This window comes from Nyctibius grandis, chromosome 10 (assembly GCF_013368605.1).
Source record: "Nyctibius grandis isolate bNycGra1 chromosome 10, bNycGra1.pri, whole genome shotgun sequence".
Lineage (NCBI taxonomy): Eukaryota > Metazoa > Chordata > Aves > Nyctibiiformes > Nyctibiidae > Nyctibius > Nyctibius grandis.
Genome location: NC_090667.1, coordinates 29,949,993 through 29,971,403, shown reverse-complemented (window position 1 = coordinate 29,971,403; position 21,411 = coordinate 29,949,993). Strand labels below are relative to the sequence as shown.

Genomic DNA, 21,411 nt, shown 5'->3' with positions numbered 1-21,411 from the left:
ATGGAGGAGAGCACAAAGAACTCGTTCGTAGCCCAGGGACTTGAAGTTCAGAACTAGACATGTGAAATCTTAATTAGGAATTTCAAGGAAATGAAAAAAATTAAATTTAACAGAAATCTATAAACTAGCATCTCAAAGACTGGGTAAAGCAGCCAGGCTATAATTAAACACGCAGAATAGCCAAGGTCACCAAGCTGCTTTACTTATTGCAAGACGGACCCTGCTTGTTGCAACAGGTTTGTGGGTTGTTCTTTTTTTTTTCCCCAAAGGTGTCAACACTGTGCTGGATTTTCGTGCAAATAAACAGGACCTGTGCAAGCAGAACACAGGCAGCAGCTGCTGAATGTGCACGCTGAAGTCCCGCAGAAATTGCAAGCACCAGAGGAACCACACCAGGAGCTGTGCAACAGCCAAAGCACACGCACTGCTGATGCGGCATCAGCTAAGTAAAGGAAGATGAAGGGAGAAATTTGCACAGCTGATAAACATTGCAGGCTTGCATGTACACATGAATGCTTATCAAGGAAATTTACATCAGAGGTAGATGCCAACAACCGCGGTTTAAATCAGTGATCCATAAGCAAAGAGACTGATCAGCTTCTTTCTTTGACTACTTTTCTCAGCAAGCTGAACTCCATAGGTCAAAGCTTCAGTTCTAACTTGTTACTACGAGTGTGACTACGTGTATGGTCCACACTCAGTACGAGCCTCTGAGAGGCCTCTCCTCCATGACGGCTGCAAGTCACATCTTTGGGGCTAACTTTATACAACCCAGGTCCCAGAGGAATAAAAATTAGTTGACTTGTAGAATAAGATCTATAGTTATTACTGCAGAGTTCAGGGAACTGGAAAGGAGAAAGGACCCCTATGCTGAGGGCATTGGTTTGAGATGGACAAGTTGGCAGTGCTGTGAGCACACATAACCAGTCACTAGACTGAAATAAGGAAAAAAAAAACCAAACAAACCAACCAGAGGAGGCTTATAATGGACACAATGCAGCAACACCTGACACCTACTGGAAGAAACTGGGAAAAACTAAACATTGTTTGCAAACAATTGGGGGTTGGAACTAGATTATCTTTAATGTTCCATCCAACCCAAACTATTCAGCTCTAATCTGTTAAGACAGTCAAGCCTTTCACCCCTTTCCCCGTGTACAAAGCAATGGGAAAATGTTCAAAACTCCCACAGCCATTTCATTGAGGAGATGCGAGTCCCAAAATTGAGAAAGACATGGAATTTGATGCCCTTTTTCTGGTGCTAAGGCAGCTCCTTCCCTGTTTTCACCAAACTCTAGCATCTTTCCCACTTAAATATCCTTCCCTTAAGGCTTTGTTAGCCACTTCTGGCTAAGATGGAATTTAAATACAGCATCATTCATATCATCCACCTTCACTCTTCCAAAAAGTAAACGAAGGAAGAGTGGCTTATGCCAGGCTTAGCTTGTTATCTTCATTGAAACAGAATGGTCTAAAAAGCCTTCAATCACGGGATTTTGTACTTCTAGGCCTTGGGTTCACAAGGTGCACAAGCAAATTACTGCTTTTATGTAACAGAAATTTCAAATACAGTAATTATTACTGCAGACTCATCACAGCATACATTCAGGGGAGTCTGGCTTTCCTTTCTCCTCCACTACTCCAACAAAACAAGCACCTACATTCAGGTCATTTGGGCTCTATATAAATCATTGAGACATCAGCTGTGTGACCAATACAGCTGCTTCTAAGGTATCAGTACCCACAGCGAAGCCAGTTAACTTGTGACCCAACACCAAAGTTTACAAACACTTCCACAAGCAACTGATTGCAATGAGCCCTGTTCAGTTAAGAGGTACTTGAAACTTCCCTTAGCTTGCTCTACCCAGAAATGTCTGATTTTGCTTATCAATTAAGTACTGTTACCAAATGTAACAAACTGGTCCTTTTGTTCTTTGTTGGTTATGGAACAATAGCAGCCTTTGTCATAGTCTCAGCACAGCTATTTATAGGTTGTGTCTCTGTAGAGACCATTTCCTCTCTTGATTTCTTCCACCTCTACTTAGCTCAGTCTACAGACATTAATTCCTTATTAGTAAAATGTTGGGTGTTTTAAGAGCTAAATCCCGTTCCAAAAGAAAAGTGTCTGTTACATCAGGTTCATTTTTTTTCCCCAAGCCAACTGTTGGCAAACATGGTTCAATTTCCATCTCTTCAGGATTGGTACCAGGTTAATTCAGAGATTGAAATATGCTTTTTGCCTCCAGCAATTTAAATGTATTAGTAAAGAAGCCTTAATTCTACTATTTCGTATCCTTATTTTACAGACTTCATCGCATACATTGGGCAACTTCTGAAATTTCACAGCAGAAGTGGATCAGGCAGTCTTTACAAGGCTTGTCACGCAGCAAGCGGGAGTGATGCAGACTACCCTAAACATTGACTACATGGACTCCTTGCACCAAAAGAATGCAGGGTACCATTATATGCTTGTCTGGAAGCAAAGAGTCATTGCTGGGGTCCCTGTGAAACAAGATAGGAAGAAAACCACAAAAAAAAAAAAAATTGAAGTCTCCTCTAATTTAATGGGTCCCAATCCAAAGGAACTTCACAGAAAGAACTTCAGAAGAACCTGAACCCTTAATAAAAAGAAGAGTAACTATCTTGAAAACTATCTTTTCACAGGCTTTTAAGTTTTCCTCTCTATCTCCAGGACAGATGCACTTTTCAAGTCATCATAGATTAAAGAAAAATTCACTCTTTCCAGTAGGACTCTGCAATTATTTCTCCATCTACTTAAAGGACACTATTTAGCACGGGATGCTAGCGGGCCGTTTCCTGCGGCATGCCCCACGTCTCCGAGAGGGCTGTGGGAATCTGTGGGAGCGTAGGACTAGGTTAACATCACATCAGACAAGTCCTATCAGCAAATGTAAACCTATGCTACAAAATCGATGCTATGTGGCAAGCTGTAAATTTTGGCACTAGATAAAAAAAGAAACAGACGCCAGCCCTGGCAGACATCTACTCAGCCGATCTAACAGCACTTTGCCTAAGCCCAAGGCAAAAAAAATCCACAAAAGATCAAAATAAGATTATGCCAGAAGTACGATTATATTAATACTCACAGCAATGTGAACCAGCAAACAGAAACAGCAACTCGGAGGTAACGTGCGCCTTCCCTCACTCACCACCTTTCGCACCTCTGTGTTCTTGTCTTTTGCCACAGGCTTCCTACGTCCCCTTCCCTCATTCAGTTTTTAAGCTTCTTCATTCCTTCCCCTTTTGTTTATTCTGAAGGTTGTTTTTTTAATTTTTTGTTCTCCCCCTAAATTTTGTAGCATTTTTGCTGTCGTCTAGCTAAGGACTTCTCTCCATTTCAAATCAGGTTAAGCTAAAGCTATAATGTTAGAGCTAACAGTTAAACTAGAGCGTCCCTGGACATGGATGCTAACACATGCTTAAGCGTGGAGCGCAATTTCTTACTTGAACATGACAAGATACAGGAACCTGGGGTGCTGGAGGTTCCTTCTAGGCTTTCTGAAGCCAAGTATAATGTCCATGGTGATCTTTAATATTGATGGGTGTGAGCTCACATCTGTTAGTTCAGTTCAATCCTTTGTTACAATCCTGACACGGACTAACTTGACTTTGAAATAAGAAAAGCAAAACTGTCCTTTGTATTCCCTTGACCTGACTCCAGCTTAAGTTCTTAAATTCATGTTTTTTATTGCAACTGTATACCCTAAGCTCTTCAAAGAAAAACTAATCACACTCTACAGGACAGTAAGATAACTTCTTAATTGCTTGGACAAAAAGTCATGCTACAGTTTCGCGTTCTCTGAAGAAAAGACAATTAGACTTAACAGGGAAACCAGAAGGAAAGGACCGTTGTACCGTATTTGCCATTTGGAGGGCTGGGTCCATCAAGCCAAGGATTTCTTCATTGTAACTTGACTCCAGACTAATTATGTCATCGATCACATCATCCATCTGCAGCAGAAAAGGTGGACAAAGAAAAAACAAAACAGTTCTCAAAACCACTAGGATACAGAGGCCTGACAAAGCACCTCGGCCACATGCCGGCTCTCCGCAGCACGGGCCCGAGCAGCGGTGCCTGCGCAGTTCTGCCACACTCCAAACCCAGGCCCTCGGCCACGACTCCCGCTAGTCAGCCAGGACAGCCAGGTCATGACAAAGCTGAGCCTTCACGGTCTAACCCACTCCTCCCACCAGCAGTCACCCCGCGCTGCCCACGGACACACCGCTCCCTCCCCGGAACAGCGGAGGAGATTCCTCCCTGTGGCACGAGCTACGCTAACGACGTGAACCCCTCTCCCCCGTGCAGCACTGCCTGCCTGCCCTCCACCCCCGTCCTCTAGTTGTGGGGTCAAACCCTGCGTACTGACAGTAACGCCTGAGCCCCCGACAGCCACAGGGGAGGGAGAGGGAACAAAGACTTGCTGCCAGGACAGGCTGCCCGCCCTCAACAACAGAATCCATTGGATTCACGTCCCTCATACACCCTCCCAGGAAGCATCACCCAAGGGCAGCTCGGAGATGATTTTAGGTGGTGCAAGTCATCTTCTTTCTGGGGCTGGGCTGGAAGGTGCCTCCGTAAGCTCCTGCACGGTCAGGAGAAACAGAGCCCTCCACAGCACCCGTGCAGGTGCTCCAAACTGTCCTGCAGGATTGACTAGTTCCTTTTTGCTCACTATAAAAAAGGAGCTTAAATGACAGTCATCTACAAAATCTATCCATAATGTTGATGGTAGAAATAGTACTATTTGGGATTTTTGCATCAGCTCCAGAAAGTGCGATCAGAACAAAATACAGTGACTGGATTTTGTCACTTCGCCCTGGAAGTGAGGGCGAGACAGGAACTAACAGTTACAGCCCATATCCAAAGTCTTATTACTAGAAATAAAAACACCTTACTTTAAAAAGGGAAAAAAAAAAAAAAAAGGATGACTACCAAGGATGAATTACGACAGATGAATTAAAGCCTTCTCATATACTTTTTTTAAATGCAAGCATGATCTGCATAGAAATGTGGTCTTAGAAACTATCAGAACAAGAACACATACATGCAGTCTCAGTAAAACTGCATTAGAAAAGATTTCCTGAAGTGAGACCTTAAAGCATGGTTGATATGTTCCTCTGCTATAGTGTTACAGTGCCAGGAAAGCACTAGCTCCCTTCGCATGTCTTAATGCACTTCTGATACCAATGCTAATAAACAACTTGTTTTGTTCCTTAAATTCATCTTATATTCAACTGTGGGGCAAGTTTATTATTCAACATAACTTCAAAGAAACATGCTCATTAGAAAAGGGACCTGTGCTCCAACTCCTGTGTCATCCAGTACCTGCATGCATGATGCTCGTGAGTGTGTATTCAGAGCCGGGCACTCACTCTCAACCCTGCTTTGCTCTTCAAATTTATAAAATCCCTGCAGAAATAAAAAGGAAAAAAAAGAAGGAAAAAAAAAAAAAAGAAAAAGCAAAGCATGGATCTGAGTTCATGGCACAGTCTCAGTCCCAAAAAGAGCACGATTGAAACAGTGTCATGCACACATGTGCCTGATGACACAGCAAAGTGAAGCTGTAAATATCTTGAGGAAAAAAAAGATTTGGGTACAACTGGGACAATAGGACAGAACTATTTTATTTTCATTTCTTTTGAAGCTATGGAGCACAAGTAATTTCTCTTACATGTGCAAAATACGTTCTGTAATAACTTTTTCTCAAAGTAGCATAACATTTTCCTCACAGAGTGCATCTGTATTAAAAATCTGGCACAAAGGCTTGAGGGGGGAGGACATGGGGACACCAAGAGCTCTACCATTGTCTCCCATTTGTTATGTTACAAAAATATTGACAAGATTCTTACACTTGTTAACATCTTTCAAATCATCTTCCTTTGGCACCTGAGCACACATGCAACATCCAACTAAGCTTTTGCCAGCAAAGATTAAGACATGGTTGTGAAGGACTTCTAGGCATAGTCTTAACGTTTGCAGCACGGAGCTCATCATGAAAGAGCAATCAGTAACATTTTAGGGTATCATAGCTGGGATAATCTGGCCTTCCAGCTAAGCAAGAGACTTGCTCAAATTTTACTGTAAAAATACCTAACATATCTCAAAAAGCTTTGTGTTTTTCCGTTATTTTTGCTATGCTCTTTGCTCTTTCTACACGAATGAGCCACAAATAACATTATTCCAGAAAGCTACAGCTTACAAAACTGCTTTGTACTCTCCAAAGGTCAACTATTCATTGCGTGCATCAAGAAAGGGGGGGGGGAGTAGTTTTAATAACCATAAACTAGCTAAAATAGTTCAAAAAGAGGAAGTTAGAGGGACACAGTTTTTTTTGCCAAAATGTTCTATGCAAATCTGCATTAATCAGGCAGACACAGAGGCAGCAGCTGCATTTTCAAAGTGAACAGTTCAGAAAAGAAGATAAACATCTTAACAATGAGTAAATATGGTTTAAAACCAGAAAGACTGCAATTCCATTTTACTGAAGAACATGCACAGTGAGAGCGTATTACCTCTTTCTCACAGTTGGAGTTAAGGGTAAGCATAGCCATCGGACTGTTGGGCGCGCTGCTTCCAGTTCCAGGAGGCATGACGTGATCACCGGGCTGGTTTGGACATGGCAAGCTCAGGGCTTGGTTGGCATGTTTGTTTGCTAGAGTGGTAGAGAGGTACTGCTTTACCTGCTGCCGCTGGGCTTGCTGAATATGGTACTTGGTTGGATTCTCAAGGTGAGTCTGCACCTGTAGGACACAATTTAAAAAGCGCTTTATTGTTTTACAACATCATTATAGGTGCTATCGATTTCAGCTGTACATCGGTGACATATACCCCAGCCAAGCATTTGACTTGAAGTACAAACCTGTGCAGCTCCAAGGAAGTCAACAGCACTTCACCAACTCACATTTGGTGGCAAGAAGTCAGTTTATGAGCTAGTGCTTCAATAATTGACTTATTAACGGTAAACCAAGAAGTTCCACTTGTTTTGCTACAACATGAGACTTCTCACTTAAGACCAATGCTCAGGTTTTCCAGTTTATACAGATACTCCAGAACAGACGATTCTCCGTTCAGAGCTTCAGCTACGTGACATTTAGTTTTCACTAAAATATGGAGAAACAAGTTGCACTGCAGGACTCATTTTACTTGTTAGTAGCTACCAATTAAAACCAAACAGTAGGGATTGCTCTCCTCTATCAGATGTCAAGTAACAGAGAGATCAAAAGGTTTGTTGTTGGTTTTTTCGTGTTTTTTTTTTTTCTTTTTTCTTTTTTTTTTATTTTTTTTTTTTCCATTTTTTTTTTTTATTTAACACACTGGTTAAAGAAAGGAATACACCATTTTTTGTCTACAAATTATATCTCGGATATATGGCTTAAATCATATACAAATAGACAGCCTGTTTATAAACACATCATGCAAATAAGATGCAAGAAAAGAAGTGTTTCAGTTCAGATCAATCACTGTCCTCAGCAACAGCTATTTTGGTATTTAAGATAAGCTTTTCAGTACTTCGAAATTTTTTAGATGCAAAATATGAAAAACCTCATACTTAACTATTCTTGTGCACCCTAAATAAGCAAGAGAAGAAAGGCAATTTTTTTGCCATGCAAAATTTTCACCATATCCTGGAACTCTTCGTCACCTTTCTTTGATCATTAATGTTTTTAACAGAAGGTAGAAAACAAACCAAAATACAATAATACTGCGAGAAGTTTTTTTTGTTTTAAAAAAAGTTCCATTAAAGTGACTTTTGCTGTTACAAGTGACCATATAGGTTCCCCACTTGTTTTTGTTGAATAAATTAAATAAAGCATACTAGATACCAGCGGGAAACGATTTCCTCTATACTATAAGCTTTCTTAGCAACAGGTTTTAAAGTAAGTCTGCAATAACAACTCACCTGATAATGATTATACTCAAGCATTTCCAGCATACTACTAATAGGTTGCGAGAGAAGCGGCTGCAATATCCTTTGCTCTACACCACTCCAGTTTGAGGGATTCGTGGACGGAAGCACCACAAACAAGCTACCCCAAGAGAGCAGAAGGAACTCGAACGCCACGGCTCGGACTTATAGTAACCTACGCTCATTAGCCACGCATGTAGAGAAACAAACAGTTCACACAGGGGCTCCTCTTGGAAGCTATGCAAGTTTAGCCCTGAGTATTGGTATTATTTTTTTCCCCTGGCTTTGACGTCATGCTTTTTCATAAACATAAAAGGACCTTTTAAGTGATGGGCTATCAAAGTCAGATTGACAGTTCGCTCAAGGCTAATTCGGTATTCATCTTTCGTTCCACTCATACTAATAGACAATGGTATTTTTCTTCAGCAGTAAGGTTAAAAGTTTTCAAGTACAGAGTAAGAAATAACTGAACAAATGCCCTACGAGCCTAACGCATTTTCCCTGGCAGTGGGGTGCACTGGACAAACCCACGCAGCTACACGGTCCCACCACAGCAGTCCACCGCCCGGCCCACGCAGCCACCAGTCCACCCAGCACCTGCACCTGAACACGAAGGATTTGAAAAAGCTCCACCACCTCCTCAGCCTCCCTGCTGCTTCAGAGCCCATTCATTCTGTCCCAGCCTACAGCTGGAAGAGGCTTCCCAGTTCAGGAATGGTTGACAATGGGCTCAAGCATGTCCCACATGCACTTATCTGCACTCGTACACAGTCATGGTACTGTGCACAGTCCCTACACCTTCCAGAATTTACTTTTTCTTTCTCTCCAACTCCTTGACAAAAGCTTGTACTCAAGCACAGCCATCAAAATCTGCTCAACTTGCATTATTTTCCAGTCTCTTGCTGCACAGGGAAGAGCACTTGAGATAGCACTTCTAGAGAGTTTAATCTGATTTATTGCACTAAATCGCAAGACAACACCATGCAGAAGTCTGCTGTGATAAGTACAGCACTTGCTTTGTCATGCCCAAACTGCAGTATCAGTTTTCTTATCACCAGTGGTAAGAGTTATGCTACCCAGATAAGTCTATTTTTCACTTAAATTTTCATCTTTCAAGTAGATAAAGTTATCAGTAAACAAGTTATTTTCATAACACTTATCTTTGATTATGTTATTTTAGAAACAAGCCCTACTTGTCTGACAGAATCTGCGCGTTTCTTTTCCTCCAGAGGCATCAGACACCCCGGCTGTTCTCCCTCGACCCTGCCAGGGCAATGGGACAGAACAAAGCCTCTCCTCTCTGCGCCCATCTCCTACCCACTCTCCACGCTCCCAGGAGAGGGATGAGGAAAAATAAAAAAAAAAAAAAGGTTATAGGTGTGGCATAACTATTCCCACCCTGCACGTCAGTAAAACAAGGACAGGAGATCCCACAGGATGGAAACAGCTTCACACATGTTCCTTCTTGGACAGACGCACCAGTTTCAACTACTCTCGCTCTGTCCAAGTGTGAGGCCCAACAGGATATACAGAAGGCATCTGAGAAGCTTCAGTTTGATTCTTCGTTGTGTCATTTACTGCCCTCTTGAGCTGCCCTACGAAGTCCATCATCGAAATCTGGTGGGGACTACCTTTGTGAACTCAGTGCTTTTTGTTGAGACTAACTCTGTCTTTGGCCTAGAGCATCCTTTTCTGCAATCTCTACATCAGAAAGCCCAAACGTGCCTACCTGGGCAAATGTCTCAAGATGGACCAGCCACGGTCAGCCTGTAGACAAGCCATAAAGCAGTCTTTTTGACAAAGCATCTCACAAGCAAAGAGCTGCAAAACAAACCCTAAAACGAAATTCCACCACCCCAAATTTGAAACAATGAATAAAAGCTTTGACTTAACTAAGATCTAATTTTGGTCCTCAGCCCCTTCTTGCCTTTGGGGTGAAGAATAGTTCTCGTTGTTCTTCCAAATTCTTGAGACACAAAGTGCAAGATGATAATTTATTGGTTTGGATACACTTCCTAAGAAATGCGTTTGAATGAGGACATGCCAGAAAAATGGAACAACTTGAAACTGAACCCTCTGGATCTCCAACCATCTATCTCCAGGAATCTCAACCAAGCTTTGCTGTAACATTACTAAACTGAGTAGAATGTTGTTTTTTGAGCATTTTGGTACTTGCAAGCAAGAAGTGACAAAAGTACCATTTGCAGAACTTTGGAAATTATTTAAGACAAGATGGCAAATCCAGCTAAATTTATCACACCATAGTAACAGAACAATTTGCCTACAAGGAACTACAGATCAAGGATGGCAAAGTGGCAGCCTACAGCCTGGATTCAGCAAAGAAACACCTGGAGGAAGACTGTACTTTAGATTTGTATTCACGTGCATTTTCTATTTGCTTGGTTATCAAGGTTCTGCTTACATGGGTAACACAGAATAACACTGTCTCAGAAGTAGAGACCCAGAACTGGTTTCATGATATCACAGCCTCCAGTGCCAGCTCAGCAGCATCTCCACTGATCTCCATGGGCTGGCTCCACGCACAGTTAGAACGGTCACTGCATCAGGTACTCCTGCACTACGAGTCTCACGGGACTGTGATTCAAGCTCCATCCATTCTGGCCATGCTGCCACTGAGCTAGTAAGCTGCTTCTTGAGCTGAAGCAGTGAGAAAAGCAGTCCAAAGAACTCAGTTTGACTGCACCCGTACGGAACCCAGCTTAGGCCCTCCACGGCTGAGCTGGGCTTGAAGAGTTTTGGATGGAGCCACGCCCCTTGTTCTTTGGACTATCCTGGAGAACAATGTTATCTCAAGCAGGGGACAGGCTTTCTCATATCTTCACTAATCTTGACATCTGACTGCTAATTCCAGTGCATACATCCAGTTCAAGTATCTGACTAGGGGGAAAACAATTCCTGAGAAGCTGCCTATTTTCTTCCACATCACAGAAACAAGAATAACCCATACACGTAGAGCAGATTTTTCCCAGCCCTTGGGTCTAGTGTCAATCAAGCAAACATTTAATCAATGGCTTTCACTAGCTTTAAGCATACACACCATATCAGCGGGAATTTTAGGTGTACCTCAGACCACGTTCTTCAAAATCCTTGTATTATATTACACATCAGTGACAGGACTCCTCAGCAGACCCACATACTTCCTTCAATTCGAAAAACTAAAAATGTTTCCCGTTAAAGTGATCAGGGGCTGAGGAATTTAAACACAAACCATACGGCTCAAATAGTTCCTCTGTATGAAGCCAACACAAGAAACTGAAACAATACTTCTGATACTTGCTCCTGCTGTCAAGCCTTGCTGGGAATCACACAGACTTCATTTACTAATAACTTGCTAATGATTGCAAGAACTTGGAACAGTGCTATGTGGCAACAGAGCAATGCAGCCCTGCTCCCAGTGGGTACGCACGGACCAAATCCCTTTTGTAGGGACACACAGGAGAGTTCACTCTTGAGCACATACACGGCGGGGAAGCCTATTGGCTTGGCCAATGCGTTTTGCACAGCATAATCCAGAAACTAAATGGCTAATGATCAAAATAACAGGGAATTTATACCAGAATAAAAATCAGTTATTAGCTGTGGCTTTCCTCTAGGAAAGCTTCAAGTTCACAGAATCATTTAGGTTGGAAAAGACCTTTAAGTTCATTGAGTCCAACCGTAGCTGGAAGTTAATTGCTGTAGGATCAAGCTTTGACCCACCAGTACTTCTGGATGAAGGTAACTAGGCTTAGTTGGACGGTGTTATTTATATATCTATGGATTTGTCCATGCGCTGGTTTGATTTGTTTGAAATGAGTAACTGCAGGAAGCAAGCACAAACCCAGCATATCTTGTGTTAAGAGTATTTCTTCAAGGTGGAACACGGCTTTTATTGGTTTTGCCACGTCAGTTACTACTTAAAATCACAATGTGTTACTAGTCACATCTCCAAGTACCACTGCTTTCAAACTTCTCTCACCATCCAGGGAGAAATACGAAAAAAACCCTTATCTATTTCAGCGTGATCACAGCCTTAGGTGCTTCATTATAAGAAAAAAAACTCAAAACCCCTCCCCAAATACCCCATAAAATACCAAAGTTATGAGATTCTGAAGCACTTAATAGTTGTTTTACTCACTTGTGGTCTGTCTTATAACTATTGAACAATTTAACGTGCAATTTCATTACCAAATCTTTTGCAGACAGACGGACTACTACTGGTTTACTCATGCTCCTAGAACATTCGCATGAAGTGCAGCAAAGGCGACCAGGCCAAGTAGAAAAAAAAATAATTTGAGGAGAACAAAGCTAGTTCCAAATTAGCCACAATTGAAACCCAGATGTGGGAGCAGGACTTGTCCACCCTGAGAACAGCGACCATGTCCCACCACCTCAGGAAGCCCCACCTGCATGGGTCTCCTCGCCCTCCAGGAGAGACCTCGCCACCTCTTGGTCTTCCCCACTTTTCATCTCCCCCTTTTTTCATGGCAGATATCACAACCCCCATCTCTCTCACCCCCTCTGGCAAAGGCCACCACCACTCCAGAGCTTTTGGCCATCAACCTCTGCCACGCTCAGGCCAAGCTGCTCAGATGGGAGTAATTTGTGCAGCCAAAAGAGCTTCCCTTGCTTTCCTCCACCCAAATGAATTGCTAAGAACCAGGACATGGAGTTAAGTAGTGGAGACCTCACGCCTGTGCATGCAAAGCTGAAGATGCCCCAAATACTCTGTTGGTGCAACACAAGTGACAAAAGGCCAGCACCATGCCAGCAGCTCTGGGCTGCCCTGCTCCTCTGGCCCCCACGAGTGGGGAAGGAGCGTATTCCCATTCCCCAAACCACACAGAAAGAGATTCTTCTCACCAAAAACATCACTGAACCTTCCTGTGAAAGTAAAGCCAAACCACTTAATGCTTCATTTAAGCAGAGACAGGCTTGGGCACAGAGACATATCAGAGATTTATGGAGGACAGCTAACCAAGGGGGAGGAAGGCTTTTCCCCCCACCCCCACTACTTTTTTTTTTTTTTTTTTTTTTAATTAAAAAGACCATTTGTTTCAAGTAAATTGCCTTAGGACTTACAGTTTATAATTACAAATAAAATACTTTTTGGTCAGTTTTCTTGGTTCAATAGAACTTTGTGTTGCTTAGACAGCTAAATGTCACGGGATTTTTAAGAAAGGTTAAAATTCTGTGTCATTTAATAATTAATGGTACCCAAAGAAAAACGATACAAACCCACATCCACTGAAGCGTTTTGTAAGGGCTACACGTTTCAGTTCGGTCCACTGCAGCAGAGCCTGTTCAACACGCTAGTCCAGGGCTTCAAAGCTGCTTTTTAAAGCTGTTTCAACCCATCACTGCTTTTTTTAAAACAGCTTTTTAAAGCTATTTCGACCCATTAAAGCTGTTTCAACCCATTGGATTGTGAACTGGCTGAAGGAAAGAAGCCAGAGAGTGGTGGTCAATGGGACAGAGTCCAGTTGGAGGCCTGTATCTAGTGGAGTACCTCAAAGATCAGTACTGGGACCAGTACTATTCAATATATTCATCAATGACTTGGATGAGGGAATAGAGTGCACTGTCAGCAAGTTCGCTGATGACACCAAACTGGGAGGAGTGGCTGACACACCATAAGGCTGTGCTGCCATCCAGAGAGACCTGGACAGGCTGGAGAGTTGGGCGGGGAGAAATTTAATGAAATATAACAAGGGCAAGTGTAGAGTCCTGCATCTGGGCAAGAACAACCCCATGTACCAGTACAAGTTGGGGGCAGAGCTGTTGGAGACCAGCATAGGGGAAAGGGACCTGGGGGTCCTAGTGGACAACAGGATGACCATGAGCCAGCAGTGTGCCCTTGTGGCCAAGAAGGCCAATGGCATCCTGGGGTGTATTAGAAGGGGTGTGGTCAGCAGGTCGAGAGAGGTTCTCCTCCCCCTCTACTCTGCCCTGGTGAGGCCGCATCTGGAGTATTGTGTCCAGTTCTGGGCCCCTCAGTTCAAGAAGGACAGGGAACTGCTAGAGAGAGTCCAGCGCAGAGCCACGAAGATGATTAAGGGAGTGGAACATCTCCCTTATGAGGAGAGGCTGAGGGAGCTGGGTCTCTTTAGCTTGGAGAAGAGGAGACTGAGGGGTGACCTCATCAATGTTTATAAATATGTAAAGGGCAAGTGTCAAGAGGATGGAGCCAGGCTCTTCTCAGTGACATCCCTTGACAGGACAAGGGGCAATGGGTGCAAGCTGGAACACAGGAGGTTCCACTTAAATTTGAGGAAAAACTTCTTTACGGTGAGGGTGACCGAACACTGGAACAGGCTGCCCAGAGAGGTGGTGGAGTCTCCTTCTCTGGAGACATTCAAAACCCGCCTGGACGCGTTCCTGTGTGATATGGTCTAGGTAATCCTGCTCCGGCAGGGGGACTGGACTAGATGATCTTTCGAGGTCCCTTCCAATCCCTAACATTCTGTGATTCTGTGATCACTTTCAAGGATTAAAAACCAACAGCAGCAGCAACAAATTGTTTTCTAGGACTTTGAATAAAAAAAAAAAAGCTGTATAAATAGGCGTCCATCCTTTCAGGCTAGGGAGGTGGAAAAAAAAATATCTGAGAATGACATATGAAAAAGATAATCAATCAGTGCCTCTTGCATTAAGAGCGATTCATTCTCCTGGAGTTTTCTAATCCAGGTTCAAGATTCTGCAAGTCATATTCACCACAGCTTGATCCACTAAGCCTGAAAATCCTAGAGACCATAAAAAACTTTAAATTATTTCATTAAAATATTGATCAGGGGTTTCACCGCAATGCCAGGAAGAACTCTCCTACCACCTAACTCAGAGCAACCCAAATAACCAGCGAGACAATGCTTTAACTCATTCTCAAAGACATTTTCCCACATGCAGCATTCAAACATTAAGCAACGGGATCACATTTTTCTCGCTAAGGACGTCAGTGGCCTGAAGCAGCTTCGCACGAGAAGTCCAGTTCTCTTGCTTTCTGAAGCCTTTCTAGTCCTCCAGGCTGGAACAGCTACCTCATTTGAAATGCAATCAAAATTAAGTTGATTGGGTTGTGATATAACAGGTACTTCATTTGAAATGCAATTAAAATCAATTTGATTGGGTTGGGACATATCATTCCCCATAGAGCCACTGTGAATTTAGTAATAGATAAATCTATCCAGTAACTTCTCCGGTTGCCATTCTCCCCTTCCCTCCATCTTTGCTAGGTCATATTTGCTCCCCTTTCTTTTAGTCTATAACCCAGGAAGAGTGGCCAGAAGAACACTGACCAGAAAGCTCAATAGCAGGAGAAAGGTGAAGAGTTACTTGTATTGACTGGGGAATGACGGGCAGGATGAGTTGATACCAGCATTTTACCTTAGGACACAGCCAGCGCAAGGAAACCACATCAGTTAGCACAATAACCAAAAACCCCTCTGAACTTGAAAACCAAGGCAGGTACAAGAAAGTTATTTAAGATCTGGCATCACGATTGCAGCCTACGTGGATCCAACAGTCATCTTCAAGCATGAATAGTTATGAAAAAGAAAAGGCGCATTGTACAGAACGAACACGATTTATACAACTGGGGGTTGTTTTGCTCATCGCCAAAAATTCCTCTGCGTAACGTGACTTTTTATCCAAGGGGAAGACATGAAGCAGACAAAAAGAACAAAGTTTTTGCGGATTAGTATTTAAAAACTGTGCTTTAGCTATAGAAGCACATGACAACAGTAGCTAAGGAAATTAAAGAGAGGTTAGCCAAATTTGCTTAAGGCGATGGGAATTGATGTAATCTGCAGGTTAGTGGCATGCTAGCTGCCATTCCACAAGTGTGGCTTTCAGACAGGATTCAGTCCTTTGAACTCCTGCATTTTTTTGTTAGGAAACCAGCATTTCAGCTGTTTACTTCCTAACACACATGCCATAAATTTTTATTTTACACAGTTACTGAGAGGATACCAAAAAGCATTGCAACATTTTAGGACAGACAAGTAATTGACTCCATAAAACGTCAGACATAAATCTTTTGCTATGATTTCACCTACCCCAGGTGCTTCAGAGCGTAAATATTTTATGACTAACAGGCAACAATATCAGCCACACAAGTGCATCTGACAGGCAAGTTTGAATTATGGTACTGCCACGGTAAAAAGCTTGATTCAGGCACCTTGTATTTACATCCATTTCTGCCATCCTCCTCTCCCACAAGGAAGCTGGGCAGCACTTTCATCAGCACTAGAGGGTTTGAGATTGCTCACAGTAAGACACGAATGACTCCTCCTTACAGGAACTGTCAAAGATAGACAAAGTTGCTTCCAAAAGCTCTCCTGCAAGACCCGGCGTAGAGATGTCAACTCAAGAGGACTCACAGGACTAGATGTTTCAGCTGCTCAAGAGCCCAAAGCCAGTACACACAGTCTGAAGCCATCTCTGCTCCCACCTTCCGCTTGCAAAGCCTTTGACAGCCCAAGCACAGTCATGCATCCTTCCTACAGCCCAAGCCACACAAGATTTACCAGACCACTGTAACACAGTTCACTATCGCCTTGAAAGAGTCAATTTAGAGAGGTAAAAGTATTTGTCCAACCTTATCTTCCTCCTACGGTTGCCAAGCATGGCGTTAGCCAGTGCCAACCTTGACTTGCAGTCACATATTTAGAGCCTGAGCAAGACTATCAGTTACGTTTCACAGGCATTACTAACCCAGCCACCATTCCAGCCCTCAGTAACCCCTGCTAGACCTGCACAACAGAGTATTTCACTTCCAGGTCTTTGGTTCACTGCAAGCCTCTGGAAAACCGGTGTCTTTAATGACTTCACTCTCTTGCATTTCCCATGGCAGGGAAGAGGTGCAGAATAACGACCCTTCTCCCCAGCAGGACCTTGACAGGTCAGACCACTACTTAAATGACATCAACCTTCACATGTACAAAAGAGTTAGAGATTCTGGGTGTATTTCTAGAGCTCACACCCAAGACAGCACATGCTTTGCTATACAAAAGGAGGAACATGAGTTTTTCCTCAAGTCCTGCAATGCCCTGAGGAGGTAGTTTCCACAGGTGAGAAGAGGCATCCTTCTCCACACCTGGTTTTGCTCAGGTTGCTCATCATTGCTCAAATGTGAAGAATGCAAATGGAACTGGGTAAAAATAATGGCATCTTTCATAGAAAATGAACAAAGGAAAAAACAGAAATCAGTTTTACACAAGATGTTGAGTAAAAAGTAACCAGAGCTACGCTTAAAACAGGAGAGACAGCACACATGGACTTTAAAATAAAAATCCTTATTACCAACTTCCTAGAGACATGGAGTTACCCACACACAGAAGGGGAGAGGTTGTTTGCTTGTTCAGACTTTAATAAATAAAATTCAAGAAGCTTCACGTCCTCATGCGAAAAGCAGATTTTAATGCAGTAAATCTGCTTTGCCCCTGCATGGACTTGTCTTAACATGTGTCATGCACATAGGCTATTTTGCCCAAACTGTAAATAAAAAGTATAAGAAAGGGAAAAAAACCCCAACCCGTTACTTTCATAAATTTTAAAAACCCATACCCTCAACACTGGTCTCATTTGTCACTGTGAGGTTTGTGAAAGGTCGCTTGGTTTTATAGCATGAGACAGTTTTGCGCCAAGATAACTTCAAATGTTGAGGAATGTAATCTTTGGGGCTAAGCAAGAACTGAGTTTGATTTAAAAGTCTTTCAAATCCACAGCACTAGCCTGTGAGAAAGAACTGGTGTTCAGAATATTGCCTGCGGGCTACTGAAGTATTTATTTACAAAAATTCAACATTCAGCACTGAAACACAAGACAGGGAGAGAGATGTAAGGACCACACTAGATCAAAATACATCAAACACCCAAAAGCCACGAACAGGAACAGTTGTATCCTTCTCTTTTTTAAATAAAAGCTATTTGTAAACTCAAATGCAACTCTTGGATTATTATATTCAAGGGAAAAAACCTCCCTGCTTTGGAGGCACACTGCACATAAGGACATCATAGAATAGTTTGGGTTGGAAGGGACCTTTAAAGGTCACCTAGTCCAACCTCTACGTCTTGTTGCATACTTGTCTAAAGACGTCTACACTTGTTGCATACTTAGTCCAAAAATGATAGAGATGAAAGACCGCTACACTCATTGTGCACATCATTCCATGGGGACCGCGAGGCTGGCAGCCTGCTCTCAAGGTCACTTACAAAGCACATATCAAGAACATGCCACTAATCACGACCCAAACGTGAAAACAAAAATAACTCCACCAAACGCAACCAGTGCCACTCAGTGCGTGCTGGAACAGCTTGGCCTGTGCATCTACTGAAAAGCCTTGCTACAAAAACTTTTAAAGAAGAGTCCAAAAATAAAAGTGAAAATAATTCTGAAAGGGCCATTTATTTTAACAAACCACTTGGCAACACACTGGCTACAGCACAAAGGACACTTGTTCTGGAACACGCCTGTTTTGAGGCTATTCGCTTTACGACAAATACACAGCACCATGAGAAAACATTAGCAGGAGAATGAAGATTTTGTTAATTCCAAACAGTTTTACACCGTTAACACGCCCTGAGCTTCTACATGTCACAGTTAATAAAGAACTCGAAAGACTTAGCTGGCCTCTATACCACTTTGCCTATACCCGGTGATGTCTCATGTCAGCCCCAATATGGAAGGCTTGAACAAGCAGAGGAATAAGGCAGTCTAGATACATCCATTTTATTCACACTACTAATATGATCATTAGACACAGCCTAAAATAATAATAAATCGCTGACTTCATTTAAGTTAAGGAAATGCAAGCTGGCTTACCACCGAACTCCTTCATTTTTATCCTTCTGCTCAACGAGCTGTGATGTTATTTATGACTGTATTAAAACCTACTGAGTTATAATAAAACAGTTTCAGTACCTCAGAGTGCTTGATCATCATGTTTGCTAATGTAAGATAATCCAAGTCACCTTCATGCAAACTCAACTGGCTACGACCTGAAGCGTTCTGCTAAATACCAGAACTGGGATTTTGGGGGGACTTTTGTGGCTTGCCAAGGTGCGTATGCTCCTGGTACAGGGTGGCAAAGCCACCCTTCTGGAGGAGAATTAACCCAGGGGGCCACATGGATGCCATAGAGCATCAAAAGTGAAAGCCAGCGCTGTCAGGGTTACTTTTGAACGGTGGTGGCTCTTCCTAGGGAGTAGAGTGCTGATGTCTGACGCTTCCATTAAGCGACATTATGTCTTTTATTTCCTGACATCTCACTCATGAAGTAGGTGCTACAGCAGATATCACAGTAGCCAGAAGATTAAAGGTAACAACAGTAAGAAATTAAGTATGTTTATTGCACTCTAATTTTAAACCCAGAAATCACAATGAAACTTAACGTGTTTTAGTTATTTCTTAGCCAAAGGAATGCTGCTGTAATACTTCTGCAACACTAAGTCATACTTAAGGCAAATGGCCAGTAGGTTGCTTGACCTCACCTCTACGCCCCATGATCTTATCCCCACAACAGTCAGACAGGAGCTATCATCTGGCTCCCAGAAAAAAACAAGACTAGCATTGGCTCATTTATTAAACAAGGATGCCAACATTTTAAGATCTCGGGCCTTACATACATACAGACATAACATCACAATCTATTTTATACTTACAAAAACAACATACATCCACTCGGCCATTTTTGTAACCTTCCCCACACCTGCCCCTCCACATCTTCCAGAGATGAGCTGTTGAAAACCCTTCTCCTCATGTTATTTCACATATGGTAGGCAAATAATTGGTTACACTGTGAAAGGAGAAGCTCCTGTCCATGTAAATGAGCCTTGATCAGGCCAGAGGATGGGGCGCTTGCAGGGCCATCACCTGAACCGGTGAAATCTTTGACAAAAACCGAGTTAGCTGTCAGCAGCTCTGTTTATATCACAGTTGTAACAAAAAACTGCAGCCAGGATCATTACTCAACAGATATTACACAAGCATGTTGCTTATCATGAAAACTTAAAGACTGTGAAAAACTGGTTATATAAAAAGATGGTCTAAACTTCTGCCGTGATGCTCTTCCAGCATATACACATACCCTGGGCACAGCAGCATTTTCAGGATGGGAGCACATACAAGACCTCCAGCCTGCAATCAAGAGCTTGTAGTCCATTCTCTACTGCGTGGAGTCCTACCAAGGTTGGGGTTAGGGCTCTTTCTGCAGGACTGGAATCACATTTTATTACACAGCACCAGACAAAGTCCACCTTCCCAAACAGCTTACAGAAAACTCTTTTCAATCGTTTCATCTGAACTTCAAAAAAGCACAAGCCAGCAACTCACCAGGAGAGACACATTCACAAAGCACAAAGAAGAGTGCGTGTTATCATTCCAGTTCTCCAAAGGTTAGTCGCAAATAAGAATTGCCAAGAAATTCAGAAGTAATAGTTTTGTTAGAAGATCAAAACGCCTTTTGAGAAAGAAATTCAGAGCCTCCAGGCTTGGTCTCAGAAGAATCCTATTTTAAACCGCACTTGACCCACACTAATGTAACCCTTCAAATGCTATTAGAAGAACAGCACTATGTTCACAAGGGGCAACAGGCACAGTAGCTCCCACTAAAGCCATATTTATGTAAAAAATCACGCACCTCCTTTGAACACCGAAAAAATACAAACAATATGACATGTATTTTACAACTTTCCTCTCATCACTCATTGATAATATACACAAAGTTTTAGCTACCCAAGAAATAGTATGGGAACATAACACAATTCAAGGCAACCAGATGCTAGAGTTAGATGGATGTAATTAGATATTACATGTGGATTAACCAGATCCTAACTCAATCTTCCCCACCTTCCTCACCCTTTTATAAAGCTCAAGTATAAACCCATTTTAGCATATCACTACTTTACAGGATGGAATAAATATTTTTAGAGAAATTAATGCTTCAAAAATGCAAATAAGGTCACACTGAATGGAGTTTATTTTAAATGAAATAAAGTTTGAACAGAGGAAAAGTAAAAGTTTGGGGTTTTTTAGCATCTGCTAGGAGCCAGAGGAGATGCCAGTCCATCCACAATAGCAAACAACTGGGTTTTGACAACAGCAGATATAGTTGCAGCCGGTCCCGAGGACACCACAGCTAGCTGTGCATCCTCAAGCAGCCGGTGCAAGACGTGGGACTCCGTGGGGAAATGGTTCAGAACACTATATGCATGTCAAGCCGTTGATGTCGGACCGGCCCTAGTCTGCTCTCACAGACTGAGCTCCCAGTAGTGGCTGGAGAACATGAGGTCTTCTCATTTAATTTCCTCTGACACGAATCTAATTAGTACTCATCAATAGCACTCAGCAAAAATAAGCTAACACGTAATAAGCGAGGGCAACTGGGAATTTACTTCAAAAGTGCATTGCTGCTCCACACTAAAGGCAGAGCTGGCCAGAGAAAGTGCCGGTGCTGGTGTCTGGCTGCTTGTTCTTGCCCTGCCACATC

At 42.6% G+C, this 21,411-nt stretch overlaps 1 protein-coding gene across 5 annotated transcripts in view; it reads right to left on the bottom strand.

Annotated features, from left to right (window-relative positions):
- MITF (melanocyte inducing transcription factor) overlaps nt 1-21,411 on the bottom strand; it is a 109,865-nt gene that overhangs the window by 14,306 nt on the left and 74,148 nt on the right. For 3 of the 5 annotated variants that reach the window (XM_068408697.1, XM_068408698.1, XM_068408702.1), the window contains exons 3-5: nt 6,535-6,762; nt 5,348-5,431; nt 3,877-3,972 (exon numbers count right to left, since the gene is read on the bottom strand). In XM_068408697.1, coding sequence (XP_068264798.1) covers nt 3,877-3,972; nt 5,348-5,431; nt 6,535-6,762 — 408 coding nt within the window. The remainder of the gene's footprint in view (nt 1-3,876; nt 3,973-5,347; nt 5,432-6,534; nt 6,763-21,411) is intronic. The other 2 variants (XM_068408700.1, XM_068408701.1) reach the window with 1 other exon arrangement.